Raw genomic sequence first — 18317 nt, forward strand, 5'->3', positions numbered from 1 at the left:
AGAACGAGCGCTACATGATGAATTATGCCATGCATACCATATGGAGCCTGCCCCCCCACCCCCACCCCGAGCTGATTATACTTTTGGGGGGGTGAGGGGGCCTGCGTGAAGGAGAATGTAGCCTGTCCTGGAGCATCAGCGGAATGTGACTGAAGATGGAGGGCATGAGCTTCAGGGTAAACAGACGCGTCACTCATCCCAAGCTACTTAGAAATAAATTAAATCAATTTATTGCAAATTACACTAAATTTATACTACGAGGCCCAGTGAAAGGACTGCTCCACCCTCCTCAGTAGAACTTGAGCTTTTGAGCTTTAAACGGCCAGTTATCTAGGAAATATAAAGGCACCGTCTGCGGCCACAAAACCCGCCAAGGAGTGCGTTGGCTCAAAGCAGGGCAGCTTTTTTTTTTTCATATAAGTATGCCCACCAGAATGGCATTTCAGACTCAAAGCGGAGAGCAGTGGGTCGAACGCTACCCAATTTCGGAACCCTGCGATTTCAAAGCGCACTGGCTATTCACCGTGAAGCCACTCTGCATCTGGGAATAAGCAGCTTGCAGTTATCACGTGTGGAAGGTCCCCTCGGCGGCCGTTACCACGTATTCTGATGAGGACGCCTCAGGGCTGCTTTAAAAAAGAATAATAATAAGAAAAACCAGTGACACAGGAAATCATCCTGTTCACTGGAATCGCTCAAAGTCTTCATCAAAAGCTATGCCATGTACAATAAGTGCTGCACAATATACTTCAGGGCCAGTGAAGGGGGAGAGACTGGGAAGGGGAGGGGTGACAAGCATGTGGAAACTGTTTAATGACCACACAAGTTACAGACATACCCATCAGGTCACTGTAGCCAATAACGGCCACAAGACAAACGGCAAACAAGTTTGTTTGGTGTAACAACTGTACACTGGAACACTGGTGTATCGATGGTACACCGAGTCACTGCATCAGAAAGTCCCAACACGTGCATTCTGAGAAAGTCCAAAAAGTGTTCCAGGTTATGAAATCCCCCCCCCCCACACTGCAAACAATTGTTCTTCATCTCAAGGTCCATGGGATAAGGGACAGTGAGGCCAGCTGGTCGGTCCTGCGTGGTTCAGCGTCGTCCAAGAATGAACCTGTATTCAAAACCACCTGCAGTTGAAGGTCAGCGAGGACGTTGTCAGGGCAACAATGAAGCTGGTGGTGGTGGTGAAGGGGGGGCAGGGGGCTTTGAGTTATGAGTCCAGTCCGGTCTGGCGTGGAAAGGATTTTCGGAACAAAAAACACTAAATGTGGATCCAGAACTGCATTCAGATAGCAGTGACCTGCTAGGAGAGGAGGGCAGAGCCCTCCAAAAACACTGCTACTCCACCACTGCCATCAGGCTGCACATGGAGTGACGGAACAGGGGATGGAATCTGATTGGGCCATGGAGCATGTGCCAGTCGTTGGGCAAAATGTCTCAGTGAGGCGTCCCTGTGCTCTCCCCCTGTACCTGCTCCCCCTCTGCCTGTGCCTTTCCAGCCGTGTCTGTCTGCAGCTCGGATAGCATGTCCTTTAGCCTCATTCCCAGCACAGGGTCCCGGTTCTCTGGCGCCACCTGCAGGCACAAAGATATCACTGCCTGGCACCAATTAAAACTAATTTCCCCTTATCTCGAGTTCAGACACATGGCTTCAGACTGTGATAAATGTACTGCCAAACTGTTCAACAGAATAGGTATGTATCAATGCCACTCTTACATTATCCCAAGCAAGAATGAGGTTGAATCAGGCCAAATTAGTTCTTCCATTACAATAAAAAACAAATAAGAGGGTGTAGTAATAAAACTATACAGCACAATAAATAAATAAAGAAATAAAAACAGAGAGGATTAAGGGCTTCTCTGTCAAAAAAAGACTGGACTTGCATATTTAAGAGTATTGTTTTTGAAAATTGACCAAACCCTCTGATACGAGTAAATCTATAAATACCTCAAAGTAAACATCCTTCTATAAGCTACTTGTGAAAAGTATGAGCACTAATTATGAGATTAAAAAATCAAAACGACAGAAAAAGCTGAAAGTCGTCTCTGCTATGAATCATCATGGCAAGTCACAGAACAGATTACTTTTTCTCCCACAGTGCATCCTAGTATAGCTCAAAAATATTATGTAACCGCTTAATTTAACAGGATAAAAAGCCCACTGTTACATTGATGTGGATTTCCCTCCAAATCAGGGACAGGACCATTAAAGAGATGCTTGATGTTTGCTAAGGACAGCCCTGTGCTCCACCTTTCCACTGACCGAGGGTCCGCCTCGTCTCCGGAGCATGACTCCTTCCGCCAGGAGAGCCCTCCCTGTCTCCTCGAACAGCGCCTCTTCCGGCACCTCGCCCTGTCTCTCCAGCTCGCTGTACTTCTCCACAAACCTGCAGTCCCACCCAAATATTGCTTTAAAAACTGTACCCTACCTGAACAGGCATCTCAGAACAGAACCAAACAATACACAATAAAGAAAAACTACCGTTGGCAGGTGGAGATAAAGTTGGATTTACTGAGCTCAAAAGCCCTCGGTCCAGTCCCGTAAACTGCATAAAATTTTCTGAAAAAGAAAAATCCATACGTGCAAGCAGGTTTCGGAAGTTAGCGAACTTGTCAAAGCAACCACGGGCAAACAGCACCACCTGCTGGCCTTACACTGCTTAACATCGTTCCCACGTTTTCTTCGTGTGCCTCATACTTCGCTGCCAATTTCCATATCTACTCTTCACGCAATTTAAAATTTTACATAGCACAGTTTAAATAGCAGATTTTTAAAAATACCCATATCTGTTACTAAAAGGTCTGGGCCCTTTTGTACAAAGCAAAAGCTAACTTACGCGCGAACCGCATCCTCCTTGTAGAATATTTCAGGCACAGTTACTGTCACTTTCCCGTATCTCTTAGCCATTGGCTTCACGTACAGAGGATCCTTCTTCGGTGGAAAAGCAGCGTATATATCATACCAGACAGGAACGTCCTTTGCTTTCACAACTCCACCGCGAATTAAATCGCCCATCCTACATAGGGAGACAGAAAATTAAAGTGCTCGTCTGACTCTAGGATTTAATGCTAAAGCTAGCTCTTAGCATTAGGGAGCTTGGAGCGCGGTTTCTGAAATATAACGTCAGGTTTAACAACAACTGACAGCTAATACAATATCTGACGAAAATGTTTAATACATTCAATGGTATTATGTGACCCATGCAAGACTATAACCTGTAGAGAGATTATCATTATCATTAATTGACCCCAAAACAGCCGTCACATATTTATAGCAAATAATGGCCGAATAATTAATATTAACGCAACACAATCTGGGAAAAGCATGTCAAGTCGAAGAGCAGCTCGCCTTTTAACCTTGAAGTATCTTTCTCATGCCAAAACGGCGAACGTAACGCATCCAAGTACAACTGGCTTTCAAACCTACCGCGTGAATATGGTGCCAAACTTTTCAAGTCTGCTTCCAGCCATTGTCCGGTTATAACCTCTGACTATGCTACACTATAACAGGAGATTCCTTCATACACTTCAGTAGATCATCATCTGTTTTCCAAAACTGCAAATGTCAAGTCAGTGAACATTCGCTACGGCGCTTGGCGGAAAACAATATGGCCGTCCGCCGCGTCACTTCCGGGTCAAACGGAACCGCAAAGTCAGTTGACCAATGAAACATAATATACACTGTAATGGGTATAAAATTGCCCTTAAAATGCATTTTTCCTGAACGTGATAGGAAATTCGAAAAGGTGATAGTAACTATTTTCTGTTATGGATACATTTTATTAAGATGAATAATGATTATAAAATTATGTTAACCTTCCAGAGAATTACCGTCTAAAGTTCCCAGTGCTTATGAGTGGAGGTCAATCTTAAGCTCAGCAATCATGATTAGGTTAGTCTATCACAGTTACAGTGGGTTAAGTAAATACCTATAAACTCTGGCCACTTTATTAGGCACCCCTACCTAGTAATGTGTAAGACTTCCCTTACCTCTAAACTTGCTTCAAGATTTAACTGCTTGCGTGTTCAGAGATGTCTTTCTATACATCACTGTTGCATTGAGCTGTTACATTTACATTTGTGGTCTTCCTGTTCACCAGTGACTTTTACACTGAGAACTGCCATTGACTGGAGAGAAATATAAGTGTAAACTACGTTGTGTGTAAAAAATTGGATGGATGGATGGATGGATGGATGGATAGTGGCCAATGATAGGCCCCATCCACACCATGCTTTGTAGTAAATGTGAGCACTACAATACAGCTACTATTGGGTTTCAGAATAATGTAGTAAGGCTTCCTCACTGAATTGCAACATTTTTCCTCATAAAAGCAAATTACATTTTTAAGTTAACAATAAGCAATATAACACGTTCAGTTTTTAAATATTTATTTTTATTTCATCAGTAGTTAACATTAAAAGTATTTACAAATTGCATACATAAATGTTTCTGTAAATCATATAGTATGGTGCTATTGTCAAACGAGCTGTAATCATGCACTAGTAAGTAATATACTGGTTTATTTTGTTACAAAAACCTTTAAAAAATGTAGGAAGTTCTATAAACAATGAATGCTTAATATGTTCTAAAGGATACGACACAGTGAGATTATCAGGAAGCTATGAAGGGCAATAAATTGCGGTATGTTAATTTTTCATCTACAGAAACACAGAAGTGCATAAACAGAGATTATATAATCCGATAGTGAATGCACAAAAGCACAAAAAGGGAACAGGTTTTAAATGACCAGGTCAAGATGGAATTCCATCCATGTAATCAAAGAAAACAAAGATAACTGTACAATCGCCATATATCTTTCTCATTTGAAACTGAACTGTAAATAATTTTCACAGCCTGTGACGCCTGGAACTGTTCCCATATGCTTGTTCCTCCCTCACACAGCGTCCACTTGGCATTTTGGCTGGCAACAGCTATCTGTTGTATAAACAGAAGACTGGCAGAGGAATGAATTTCAGCAAAGTGAGCCATTAACTTGAAGTTCAGACTATAAGACTGAGACTCCATCTCTCGACTCCAAGTCTGCGCCGCTCTCTAGACTCGTTACGGAGCCAGATCACAAGTTAGCTTCTCTTATGTCCGAAGGACTGCTCCAAAGTCATCTACGTGGAACCTCTTCTCGAGCTGTCAAAAACAAGACAGCGAGGTGAATTACGGTAACAAAGAAATCATGGTTTCACATGGTACAGGTGCCTGATGATCAATACAAGCATCTCAAAGTTTAACTATACATATTTTCAGTGACAACCAAAAATGATGGTTCCATTTACTCACTGTTGCTGTATCAACATATATGTTTTGTTCTTGTCAAAAAACAATGCCTACCTTGAGCTGGGCCATGTATTCCACAGCAGCGGTGGGATTCAATTCCAGTTGCTTGGCCAGGATCTCCTGCACTGTGTTGGTTACATCCTGGACCATTCTTCCATTCCCACAGATATAGAGATGGCCCTGTTCCCAGTGCAGGACCCTCACCACTTCTCGTACCAACCTTTCCCTCAAGACATCTTGGACGTACATCTGATCATAGAGACCACAAGGAAATGAGGTCATCCCAACAGTTCAGTGTACGTTCTGCTATCATACACCGATACTTTCCACTCTATGGACTCCTTTGATTATTGATTTCATTTTAGCAAACAATGAGGTTACGGTCCTTATTAGAAGCAGACAGGCATTATTTATGCATCATCGCTTCTACACACAACTGGATACTCAGATGACATAGTTAAGTAATAAAACCACACCTTAGGGTGGCCAGGATCACGAGAGTATGCAGGAAAGACGTCATTGAGCACCCCATTCTTCATCATCTGCTGGGTTTCCTCTTTGTAGACGTGGTCTTTGTCTGAACTTTGGCAACCAAACACTAGTGTCATGGGTGCGCCTCTCAGACCTGGACACACAACAAGACCAAATAGCATAAATATACAGGCAAGACAGCCAGTGAAGACTATAGTGGTCAGTAGGAGTGGGGAAAAATATCAATTTTATGATTCCTCTTGATACTGGTTTTGATAATTCAATATCGATTCACAAAATCCCAAATATATGACCAATTCTACTTAACAACAACCTTGTCTGGTTACTTGTTTTACATGGTAATAGACATTATGTGGTAACTACAGTATGCTAATCTTTTTTTAAAAACATGTAACAAAATTAAATCGAAATCAAATAGAATTTGAATTGAACCGGGCGCTTAGGAATCAAAATCAGAACAAATTATGAGCTCAGGTTGATTCCCAGCCCTAGTGTTCAGAGTCACAACTATTTTTTCATGAAAGGTGTTACAGTAATGTGTGTCACAGGCCTTGGGGATGTTAATCACAGAAACTTTTTCCCACGTTACCTTTAGTTTGCGTGTCATACAGCCGCTGTTGCCAAAAGCCCCTGAAGGGGGCGATGCCACTGCCCGTCCCCACTAGGATGGCTGGAGAGCTGGGCTCTGCTGGGAGGTGAAAACCACTGGAGCTGGAAGTGAGAGACAGACCCAATAAACGCCTTCAGAATGGCCCAACATGAACAACATGGTACAGCATTTGCAGCTGGCCTGGGGTTGGTTTTAAAATGGCTAGATAGGTTTCTACGGAGCTAAAAGACGAGATGCACCTAAGGCACAGAAGGCGACAGATGCTGGTGTCTCATACCTGCGGATAAAGCAAGGCACCGTGTCTCCCTCCTTGATGGTGTTCAGCCAGGTGCTGGAGACACCGTGATGCATTGGACCTTGTCCATCTGGAACGTGAAGGTCAGATGTCACCCACTCGGAAACAGCCACCCGAGGGCCAGCGCTTTGCGAGTCATGCAGAAACTCCGTACCTTGTGTATGATAGTTGACCACAGATACAGTAAGATGGATCTCCTTGGGGTTGAGTTCAGGGGAGGAGCTTATGGAATAGAGGCGGGGCTTTAAAGGAGGCAGCTGGCTGAGCAAGAAAGTCCCCGGGGGCTCCAAGGAGGAGAATTCCTCCAGAACCTCCAAGAAGGTAGGCTTGTGAAATGCTTTCCAGGAATTGTACTCCTCAGCATCCTACAAGATCAAGTACGACATTCTCAACTTCACATCCCTGCCTTTACACTCCTGTGCAATAGTGCTTAATGGGATCTAAAACATTCATCTAAAGGATAAACTTGGTCATAAAATAGTATAGCGCTTGAGTACCTGGACTTACGACTGAAAAGTGAGCGCTTTCTCTTGTACCTCCTAAATGAGGTACTCAGCCTAAATTGCCTCAGTAGATTATCCAGCAGAGTTAAAAGCCATTCCAGTCTTTTTAGTCTGCTAAGCAATAGCAATAACTGCAAAAATTTATGGCTACTAAATTATGGTCTCAGCTGTTTTCAATACCCTTGGAGGGACCGAAGAGAGTGGGAGGACATATTACACTGTCTGGGGTACAGCTGAGGGTAAGTTAGACTCGAAGCGTAGGGCCAGTGCTGCAGGTGCACTTACCCGAGCTAGCTTTAACAGCCTTTGCCGATGACACTCTTGGCCCGCCAGCTGAGACAGCTTGTGAAGAAGATTCTGCGAAGGGGGCGTGGTAATGTCCAGGAAGTAGGTCAGTGCCTGGGACAGAGTGCATGCTGGGATGTGGTCATTGGCCTGCCAGCCTTCGTTTCCATCTGTGGCACAGAGAAAGCATTTCCTTGAGGCGATGCGTATTCTTTGTCATGACCTATTTGGATGCCATGGTGAACTTTATCTGAATTCCAGTGTACAGACCCATGACCCTCAAAATAACAGCACCACAGATGAGGGTGGGGGGGGTGGGAGGTTGGGGGCAGGGTCTCCTTCGTTACAGTTCGTCTGATTTACCAGATGTTTTTATCCAAGGGGGACATACATTGTTTTTTTTGTTTTATTTTTCGGAAAACGGAGTCAGACGGTCCCTAGAGCAACATACCTGCACTTGTGCCCGATCGATACTGAAGTTGCACACTCTGGTTGCTAGGTGGTGCATTGGCGACGTGCTTAAGGATGCCAGTGACCAGCTGCGTCGAGTTCCCCGGGAAAAGCCCAACGTGGTCACCGGGCAGGTACTGCACGCCCTCTGCGCTGTCGTCACTCTCCAGCTCCACCAGAATAGTGGTACGGCTGAAACATCAAATGCAATAGCGATTGGCACCTTCCTGCATGCCACACCGTACCCTGAAGCACTGTAGAGTTCATCATAAGGAGTCTCAGTCTTCTGCAATACGTGGCATGTTGTGCTCACATACTTTACTGATGTATACATACTTCATTCCCATAAAGGAAATAGAGCATCTATTGTGAAACTTAAACCACGTGAACAAATAAAACACAATGACATACATTACGGTAGTAAGTCACATGTCTTTGTATGACCCAAACAGGGCCATATATTTGTACTTTTATCTGGTTTTAAATACAATTTGGATCTCAAGAACAGCACAACCTGTTTAATGTCTTAGGAGAAAAAGATCGACTGATTTTTTTTTACTCCTGATTTAACTGAATATCAAAGCTCGGCACGTCCCTTGACATGGACCAAATCCAGTATAATTTATTCCCTGCCAGCATGATTTGAGCAAGGGACAATTAAACCACATAGCGTGACGAGAATCCAAAGACTGTCATGCTTAAGAGTCAGCCAATGGGGAGCATGCATCTCAGGTCTAGGATCGGTTATGGCGGAGATCCACAGAAATGGGACACAAGAGGAGAACGTAACGGGCCCTGCACCTTGACTGAGAGCTCTGGAGGTTCTGCCTTCTCTTCAGTTTCATGGGGATAATTTTTTTGGCGTGGATGGCTGAGAGGGCTGCAGATGAAGACAGAGAAGGTGCATTAAAATCATGCAATGTACAACTTGGCGGAGCCTATAAAATACGACTAGAAGGCATTTGGATTAATTATTGAAGAGATCCTATGTAGTGATATCTGCAGTCGACTCAGACTGGAAGAGGCTTACCGGCGATGTGGTCCTGCGAGGATTTTTTGTGCTGCAGCTGGTATCTCTTTGGGTCCCAATCATCAGTGTGCTGGTCCATCCCTGGCAGCCGGATATCCAGCTGGGTAGTGATTCCAAATTCCTGACAGGCATCCTTTTGCCCAGAAATCAACGACAACAATCAGGCGATGGAGAGGCAGCAAAGACAAACATGAACCAGTGATCTTTTTTTTTTTTAACAAATACAAAATGACAGTAAACATGACTAAAAATAAAAACATTCCGTTGGCCTACCGCGAAGGCTTTCTTGGCCCAGATGATGAAGGCTTTGTCCTGTCCTCCCAGCTCATCACCCTCTCCCATGGATGTCAAGCGCTTGGCCCCGAGAGCCGCAAGCTTGGTGTCCACAGTTCGGGCGAAAGCACAGAACTGTGGGTACATGCGGGAGCCCAGGCCAAACACACAGTACCTATCCAGCAGGAGAATAGCCAGCATTACCCATCTCCATCCAACCAATCCTCTCCTTAGGTTTAGGGGCAGTATTAAAGAACATAAGAAATTTACAAACAAGAGGGGGCCATTCGGCCCATCAAGCTCGTTTGGGGAGAACTTAAGTAATAGCTTTCGCTACACTAACAGAAAGACTATTCCATACTCTAACTACATGCTGTGTAAAGAAGTGCTTCCTCAAATTCAGTTTAAAATGTTCTTTCCATGAGGGATGTACCTGAATTTGTTTTTAAGGCGCGACAAGGCAGAAAGATCCTTCCAGAAGCTCTGTAAGATGAAGACATAAGAACATAAGAACAAGAAGGATAGAAAAAGTCAACTTCATTGACTATTAATCAATGAGAAAAAGTCATAGAGGCTGTTGAAAGGTCATTATAAATGCAGACCTTTCCATTCTCTGGGGATTCTCCATTGCCAAAGGTGCTGGTTACCACAACCAGAAAGGCCTCTTTCTCCAGGTCGGTGATATTATAGTCATGCATACACAGCACCTGCGTGAGGCCAGAACCAGTTACACATACACAATGGGGTTTACTTCCAGTATAGCATTCAGGTCCCGAAATATGCATTAAAAGACGTCTTTCTCTTTTCTCATTTTGTTTGTATAAATAAAGTATTACTTGGGTAAAACCATGGAGGATTAAGATGTCACATGTTTATAAGACCTCTAGTAGTCAAGGGAGGTGGGTCTCTTACCCTGGAATTGAAGGCACTGTTCAGCATCGAGTTGAGTTTTTTGGCGAAGGACTGTGATTTGCCCGTCTCTGTGGCGTAAATCACGGTACACCGTACCCTCTGAGCAATGAAGCGGCGCATCGCCGCGGAGCAGAAGAGGACCACCCTGCAGGAAGATGCAGTCTCATGTGTTTCACGTTCCAGCCGGCAGTAGACAGTGTGGATTGTACCAGCTGGTCGTTCAGTGCTTTACCTGGCTAGTCCTTTGAAAGACACGAGTTTCCTTTGTCTCCACACGTTATTTTTCCACTTGTGTGTCAACCAGGGATCTGGCTGTGAAAAGCATAAAAGTAGAAAAAAAAGCAGATGAGGAAATGATAGAAATGATAGCCAACTTAGATGAACATGCAAATTTGACATGCATGGCTCAGAGTGGTTGATATTCCGTATTCTGGATATAGCAATAAATCTACTCCACACTCATTGGCCGATTTTTTAGCTGCAGCTGCTTGCTAATGCAAACAGCCAATCATCCATCCATCCATCCATTTTCCAAACCGCTTATCCTATTGGGTCGCGGGGGGTCCGGAGCCTATCCCGGAATCAATGGGCACGAGGCAGGGAACAACCCAGGATGGGGGGCCAGCCCATCGCAGGGCACACTCACACACCATTCACTCACACATGCACACCTACGGGCAATTCAGCAACTCCAATTAGCCTCAGCATGTTTTTGGACTGTGGGGGGAAACCGGAGTACCCGGAGGAAACCCCACGACGACACGGGGAGAACATGCAAACTCCGCACACATGTGACCCAGGCGGAGACTCGAACCCGGGTCCCAGAGGTGTGAGGCGACACTGCTAACCACTGCACCACCATGCCGCCCCACAGCCAATCATGTGGCTACAATTGAATATAGCACACAGAAAAAATGTGGGACCTACCTAATTATAGCTAGGTGCACTTAAAAAGTGGCTACTAAGTCTATGTGTTCTTCGATTGAATTGGGGATTGTATTATAAAGCTGAAATATTAGGTTAGCAAGATAACTTGTCAGATTTAAGGTGGTCTGGGCTAAATGTATATGAATGAACGTAAAGTCCATTTAAACTGGGGTACCTTAAATTCAACAAGTTATCTAGCTAACCAACAAATCCCGCTTCATGATGGATGACTGAAGGCAACTCGTGTTTAATTATTAACATGCTGTAATTAATGAGCTTGTTGAGGCAAGAAGTAGATCACGGCACCTGATAGTAAAAGAAAGGTGAGAGGACGTAGTTGACCATCTCCTGGTGGAAGACAGGCGTGAGGGAGCCAGACATGGGTGGAACCAGCCAGGTCCAGTCAGCTGGGCAGCCTCCCCGCAGCTGGAACTCGGTCTCCATGTGTCTTATGAAGGACTCAGCGGCAGAGTGATGGTCCGTGATGGTCACATTATGCTTCTGTATCCCCCCATAAGAAAACCAGGCATTGGTAATTACATTTCCTGGAAGTCAGTATCCGGGACGTTCAGTTACCGGGAACAAATACCAGAAACGTTTCCTTATAGATTTCTTTTAGTCAAATTTGAGCTACCGCATATTTTACGTTGTGAAACGAGTAACAACGAGAGCAGCCAGCCCCCGAGCGTAACGCGCAGATGCCTGTACCTGGAAGCTGTGCATGACAGCGATGTTGACGGCTACCAAGGCCACGTCCTTCCAGAGCGAGGAGGGGTTGTCTGTCTCCAGTCCCATCTTGCTGCCAACAGTCTTTGAAAGCGAAGCAAAGAACGAAAAACAGATAGAAAAGAGAAAGTGAAAAATAATTTAAACGTGCTGACACAAGGCAGTGTGAATAAGGTCATTTTAGTTTGTTTTAAAAACTAGTTTTAATCAACACTTTTTCACTTTTGTTTCTTTTTCATTTTGATTTCAATTTTATGAGCTTCCACCATTTTTATTTCAGCTTGTATTTTCTTCGTAATTTTACCTCAAACGAAGCCCTCAAATGAAAACTCAGAGCACACTGCTGAACAAAGACAAGGCTTTAATAAACACTAAGTGCTAGAGCGTAATCATAGACATGCATGTTTCTCTGACTTACGTTCCTCTAACTCGAACACTGGCACCACCAGCATTTTGGGTTGAGGATCTATCATGACTGTAAAAACGCTGCCAATTCACATAACCTACACGACGTCCCTGATTCAATGAAGAGTAGAACCAGGCCCCTTTGGGTTTGAGGGACTGGACCGGCCGTAGGGCCTTGTTAGGGACGCCCAGTTTTGTCGCCCAGGTTCTGTCTTTTTCACAGGGGCTGTCAAAGTCAACTCATTAGCGTTAGCTTAAAGCAGTAACCTGATATTATTTCCCTGACTGTGTTAACACGTGCGGTAACTTGATATCCAAATGGGAAGATAGTATGTGCAGAGATTTTTCATTGAAATTGTAGCATTCCTTATTGGTTGTAAACCACGCAAGAACTTTGGTCGTAACGTTGCGCAAAATGCCAGATTCAAAGGGATGCTGACTGAGGGGAAAGGCGAGGAAATATTGTTACTTAGTTTATTTTCTTTGAGAAAGATAAATACATTCCTGTACTGAATGTACTGTGACTATATTTATGATTAATTATGATAAAAAAAATAATCATTTTACAGCCCTAAGGGGAATTTTTCGAGGCAGGATTTCTTGAATAGTCAGATAGCTTGTTGGATTTAAGGTAGTCTGAATTGAATGAATTATATCTTTATCCACTTAAATGTAGTTCAGACTACCTTAAATCTGACAAGGTATCTGGCTAAGCAAGCATTTCCACCTTGTGTTATACCGCCAGATTCAACGTTGCCTTGTATTTTGGTCCCGTTTCTTTTCATGGTGTTGTAGTCCTTAACTTGTTTATAAACATGTTTGTGGCAGCAATTAAAGCTTGTCTTTTAATTAGTTAGTTCCTTTCTCTCAAGCCGTGCACCACAAACAAACAATTAGAACTTGCGTCACACTCAAAATGGTTCCACAGTGAGCTTTCACATTTGTGACCGGCTCGCTGCATGCCAATATTTAATCTAAGCTCTTAATGGAAAACACGGTCTCGTGAGGGCATACGTAATTTTGTCTATTTGAGATGCTTATCACAGACCACACTTACCATCAATTATTTAGGGGAGGGACATCTGGTGGACTAAAATAGGTTGACAGCTATGTTTGACTGGCACCTTGTAATGTAAGTTTAAGTCACTTTCTCGAATACTTCTACGTAACATGAGAAGGGGTGACCATCCTCACCTCCAGGATGTTGTAGCGCTGTGGGTCACAAAAGTCCCGCGCCCCGATCTCCGTGCCCATGTACCAGCCATTGAAGGGACAGGCAGAAAACTCCAGCCCCCCCACCTCCAGTAACATGTTGGCGACTGCGGGGAGGGCGTACCACTTGAGCTGCAGGTCCCCAAACCACTCATACCTGGGCAGGGTGGGAGGTCATCAGTCTAACAGCCACCATCCAAACAAGGGAATATGTGCATTTTAACCTAAAAGATAAATCTAAATAACCTAAAAGGGCTGCACTTCTATACATAGTTAAATGGTTTAGATACTCAATGACTTATAGTGCATATAGTACACAATAGCATAGCATAGTAACATATAGCAGTAGTAAGTATTTAGTCCAGTACAATAAAATATACTAGTAGTACATATGCATAGTATGGCAGTAAATATATTAATTAATGCCTCAAAATGATTAAATATTGCACAAACGTTTCTGTTATTTGAAGTATTTGGTGTCAACTGAGTAGCTGTTTACTTCCTGGCACTGCCAAAACATTATCCTGTCATTTTTGTGATAGTAAAAATTGACTATAATAGTGCTAATTGATCCTTGGGACAATAAGAGAAGACACAATTTCAGAAAATTATGGAAGGTTCCAAGGTGTGTAATTAGTGATGTGGGAATTCGCTCGGGACGTTAATCCTACAGAAACAGGACCACCGCATCTGTGCCTCATTCCACTAGTGCACTTAAAATGCTTGATTTAACCTCTGGCTCTGCTCGTAGAGATTAATGAACTGGTTTTAAGTGGCTGGTATTTAAAGAGGCAGAGAAATCAGCTTTCCTAGATAATTAGGCTTTTGGTTTCAATTGTTTAATATCGGGTGAAAGAATGTACTCCAACAATACATTCTGTTGGGTGTAGGGCTCTCCAGATTAGCACTGGTCCCCAAATTCCAGGGGCCAGTTAGTTTGAAAGGTCTCTTTAAATTTTTAGCTCCCCAGAGAAAGGAGACTGGTCTTATTCAGTCATTAAAAAAAACAATTGATTTAATTAGGCAAATATGGGATGAGGTGTGATGAAAATCAGATACGCTCTGTCTCTCAAGGCCTACAAATTTGTAACCATTTTAGAATGTCAATATTCTAACAGCCTAACGTTCCTTTGATTTCTAAAATGACCATGTGTCTATTTCCACAATACGCTTCTATTTTACGTCAATGTTCAATTTACATTTACATGTTCAATAAATAGGCAGGCTGACCGAGAATCAAATGAGTAACTAATTAATTCCTGACACTGAACTCTCAGCATTTATACAGTGGAACTGATTTATTTTCATGGAAGGTGCATTGTCAGACTCACTGAGGATGCTCCATTGGGACTTCTAGGATGAGCTCTGGAGGAATGTCAAAGACCTCAGGATCTTCGCCGTTAGCTTGCAGGACCAGAGGCAGCACATCAAACTTGCCATATTTTGGTGTCCACCCCAGCTGGATGCAAAGCTAAGGAGATAGGAGGAGTGTGGTATTACAGTGAGGTTCTAAATGAAAGATAAAAGAGAAGCTAGAGGGGTTATAAACATCAGACGCCTCTGACAGCTACCTCTGTAAACTCAGTGCTGGCTGGATCGCCTTGAATGCTCCCATCCGACATGTGGTACCCAGCGTACCGTACCAGCTGACTGTTCCACACTCTGAAGTCATTCTTCCCATCCCTTCTCTGGGGGAAAATCGTAATTGTAGACCTGTTGGGGAAAGCGACAATGACCGTTTTATCAAAAGGCGAAACTGTGGCCCATCTCTTTTAAGGTTTAAATAATAACCTCGAGCCAAATACCAGCAGTGGAGATTCTGGAAGACGTCACCTACCTCAAGTTCCCTCCGTTTGTGGCGAATTCTAAGTGCCTGCACAGGCAGTTGAACATTTCTCGGGCTGTGCTGCACTTTCGCGCATCAAACACCTGTGCGCCAATCGAGAAGCACGTTTAAGAAATTAAGGAACAATCCTGCCGTCTTCTATACCACTCATTTGGGTCGGGATGAAATTAAGATGTGGTCCGGACAGCCTTCACTACTCACCTGCAAGTTCGACCACTGGATCCTGCCAATGCATCTCGGGGCGTTTCGCCATGCTTGTTTGGCCCCGAACACCAGCTCTTCCATGGTCAGCTGATAGGTTCCCGTGGTATCTATCTCCTTGACGACAGCTTCCAAGCGGGCAAGATGGTCTTCAGTTTTAGCACTACAAATCAATATGAAGGAATTAGTCACTCAAACTCCATTTCATACAAGAGTAGTACTGGCTCAACTTTAATATTAATCTAATTTAGTATTATCTTATATTATAATGTATTATAATTATATTATAATATTAAACTTATATTATGACACATTATAATTACAATGTTATATCATAAAATTGAGGTGACTCTAATCAGCTTTAAACACTGAAAATGAATCCATGCTCACTTAATACACAAAACATGTGCATCTTAAATCTATGCCACATCATTACTCATCATTACACAACATTTAATTCCACACTAAATGTATTATTATGTAATACTATCAATTACTTGGTGTTTTATTCTTATCCAGAACTTCAGCTCAGTTGTGACATTGCTTCTGAGGCAGAGCACATTATTTAGAATTTACATAAAAGCGTTTGGTACGAAAAACACATTTGTGCTGAAAATATTTCTTTAATGATATGTCTGTTGGTCAGCTCACATTTTCTGAGAGTTGTAGTACTGGTTGATGAAGTCAATGGCTTGCATTAGGATGTCGTTTGGGGAAGCGGGGCATTTCTGCGGCCCGACCACCAGTGTCTTGGGTGTCATTTTGGAATTCTCACATACTTTTGATGTACAAAGCTGATTCTAGGGGAGGGTAAAAGTGCATATGTTTTGGTTACAAGTTATGAATTATAAGCTCAATGCTTCTTCAGTTTTTTTTTTGTCACAAGGAAATTTTCATATTCAATACAAATTAAAAAATATATATAAAAATATGAAATATATATTAACATATATTAATATAAATACTCAGACATCTGTCAGAAAAGTCCTTATTTTCTTATGTAATGTTCCCCTCACCTTAATCAGGCTCATTTGGGATCCTTCTCTAATGCAGTCGTAGTTATTAAGTTAATAATGAACTCAAAATGTACTGATACATGGATAATTAACGTTAAAGATTTATACAGCATTCAAATAAAACACTCACTTTGCTCTGAAATCTATAACACTTACTAACATATTTACAGAAATAGCATAAAGTAGACAGACAGACAGATCGATAGATATAAAAATCATTCAACAAGTATTCAATTCGGAGTATTCAAAACGCACAAAGTTATAATACACATTGACCCCTAAGACCGCATACGTTAAACGCGACATCACAGTCATATGGCGCGACCGCGTTATTTTAACTAATAAACAAAAAGCAACTTATAGCTTTTATAAACTAGATAAATATTACTATGACAATTTGCCAACATCGTGTTGTGGGATGGAATGAAAATAATTGTTTTTATACCTTGACAGCTTTATGATGCAAAGTGTCCTGACAGTTTGAACCGTCAATCAGGTTGCGGACGTGCAGAAACGGGCATCTGCCGGGCGCCGCTCTCTGTCCCGGGAAGGGTAGCAGATTAATATCACAGTCAAGCTGACATGCGTATAAATACAATTGAAAGTATTGAAAATTCAGTACCTTGATCACCTCCGTTTGGCGTGTATTTTTAACGTTTTCTTCTTGAAGCACTTTCATATTGTCAACGAAATGCTTAAAAGGAAAAAGGTACACAACAATGTTTTATAAGTAAGGCTATTTAAATATATTAATACTTTAATAAAGCAAAACAGACTAAAAGAAGGAGTGTAATTGCTAAAACACATATATTCAATAGTGATATCACATAACGGAAAAGTAAAGATACACTCCCTGTACTAGCAGTTACCTCAGCCTTTCTACAAGTATCTGATCAGACGCGTTGCATACCAAGGATGTCTGCAACTGTGAAACAATAACTATGGATGTAGATCTTATATAGTATTCGAATGGTGGGTGTGGGGGGGAAGACGATAACGAAACAAGGAAAAATAATTCGTAGGTCCGGTAAACTAGAGGTCTTTACCGTAAACGGGAGTGGCATCCACTGCGCGAGATCTCAATCTAGCTCCACCCGCTAATAATCCCAAAAATGTAACTTTTAAAAGGGCAAAAAAAATATTGGGGGGAAAAAAAGAAAAAGAAAAAACACGAGTGCCAAGACGAACAGGTGTTTCATACCAGCCACAGTGGGGGTGGAGGTGTGTGTGTGTGTGTGTGTGTGTGGGGGGGGGTGTTTCAATGGGATATTCATTGGTAAATTTTTATTTCATATAAGAGCCAAAGAGCGCATGTTTTTACTTTGAAGTGTTTTTCTTATGTCCGTTTTTATTAAGTATTCAGTATTTAAATCGTATTGTTCACTTTTGACTCCGGTTTCCCCCCACAGTCCAAAAACATCCATCCATCCATCCATTTTCCAAACCGCTTATCCTACTGGGTCGCGGGGGGTCCGGAGCCTATCCCGGAAGCAATGGGCACGAGGCAGGGAACAACCCTGGATAGGGGGCCAGCCCATCGCAGGGCACATTCACGCACCATTCACTCACACATGCACACCTATGGGCAATTTAGTAACTCCAATTAGCCTCAGCATGTTTTTTTGGACTGTGGGGGGAAACCGGAGTACCCGGAGGAAACCCCACGACGACATGGGGAGAACATGCAAACTCCGCACACATGTGACCCAGGCGGAGACTCGAACCCGGGTCCCAGAGGTGTGAGGCAACAGTGCTAAGCACTGCACCACCATGCCGCCCCGTCCAAAAACATGCTGAGGCTAATTGGAGTTGCTAAATTGCCCATAGGAGTG

General features: G+C 42.9%; 2 protein-coding genes across 3 annotated transcripts; both read right to left on the reverse strand.

Annotated features, from left to right (window-relative positions):
• Positions 1-789: 789 nt before the first annotated feature.
• On the reverse strand, positions 790-3633 carry mrps23 (mitochondrial ribosomal protein S23). 2 transcript variants are annotated; one of them, XM_049001566.1, is made up of 5 exons: positions 3440-3633; positions 2850-3029; positions 2495-2572; positions 2264-2399; positions 790-1587 (listed from the first exon to the last, which is right to left on the reverse strand). In XM_049001566.1, exons 1-5 carry the CDS (start codon positions 3481-3483, stop codon positions 1450-1452), a joined length of 576 nt encoding a protein of 191 aa, XP_048857523.1. In that variant the 5' UTR covers positions 3484-3633; the 3' UTR covers positions 790-1449. The 2 variants fall into 2 exon arrangements, with proteins under 2 accessions (XP_048857523.1, XP_048857524.1); XM_049001567.1 differs by having other exon boundaries at positions 2276-2399; positions 3440-3630.
• A 751-nt stretch (positions 3634-4384) lies between these two features.
• Positions 4385-17443, reverse strand: nos2b (nitric oxide synthase 2b, inducible). The gene is made up of 26 exons (XM_049001572.1): positions 17355-17443; positions 17108-17179; positions 16931-17023; positions 16121-16269; positions 15470-15632; positions 15260-15351; positions 14994-15135; positions 14754-14893; positions 13405-13579; positions 11788-11889; positions 11386-11580; positions 10385-10464; positions 10153-10297; positions 9843-9947; positions 9674-9723; positions 9241-9415; positions 8968-9100; positions 8739-8817; positions 7939-8129; positions 7488-7657; positions 6854-7064; positions 6682-6769; positions 6384-6505; positions 5779-5927; positions 5357-5551; positions 4385-5155 (listed from the first exon to the last, which is right to left on the reverse strand). Exons 2-26 carry the CDS (start codon positions 17162-17164, stop codon positions 5105-5107), a joined length of 3252 nt encoding a protein of 1083 aa, XP_048857529.1. The 5' UTR covers positions 17165-17179; positions 17355-17443; the 3' UTR covers positions 4385-5104.
• Positions 17444-18317: the final 874 nt, after the last annotated feature.

The sequence above is a fragment of the Brienomyrus brachyistius genome, unplaced genomic scaffold (assembly GCF_023856365.1).
Source record: "Brienomyrus brachyistius isolate T26 unplaced genomic scaffold, BBRACH_0.4 scaffold59, whole genome shotgun sequence".
In the NCBI taxonomy this organism is placed as follows: Eukaryota; Metazoa; Chordata; class Actinopteri; order Osteoglossiformes; family Mormyridae; genus Brienomyrus; species Brienomyrus brachyistius.

What these genes read in the sequence shown, in the direction of transcription:
- mrps23 (XM_049001566.1), bottom strand. Translation starts at nt 3,483, where the DNA reads ATGGCTGGAAGCAGACTTGAAAAGTTTGGCACCATATTCACGCG. An exon ending in AAGGAGGATGCGGTTCGCGC is followed by an intron (nt 2,573 to 2,849) that starts GTAAGTTAGCTT and finishes TTTCTTTTTCAG; the next exon opens with AAAATTTTATGCAGTTTACG. An exon ending in GACCCTCGGTCAGTGGAAAG is followed by an intron (nt 1,588 to 2,263) that starts GTGGAGCACAGG and finishes TTGTGCCTGCAG; the next exon opens with GTGGCGCCAGAGAACCGGGA.
- nos2b (XM_049001572.1), bottom strand. Translation starts at nt 17,164, where the DNA reads ATGAAAGTGCTTCAAGAAGAAAACGTTAAAAATACACGCCAAACGGAG. An exon ending in CTCCAGAGCTCTCAGTCAAG is followed by an intron (nt 8,130 to 8,738) that starts GTGCAGGGCCCG and finishes TTGATGTTTCAG; the next exon opens with CCGTACCACTATTCTGGTGG. An exon ending in TCGATCGGGCACAAGTGCAG is followed by an intron (nt 7,658 to 7,938) that starts GTATGTTGCTCT and finishes TCTGTGCCACAG; the next exon opens with ATGGAAACGAAGGCTGGCAG.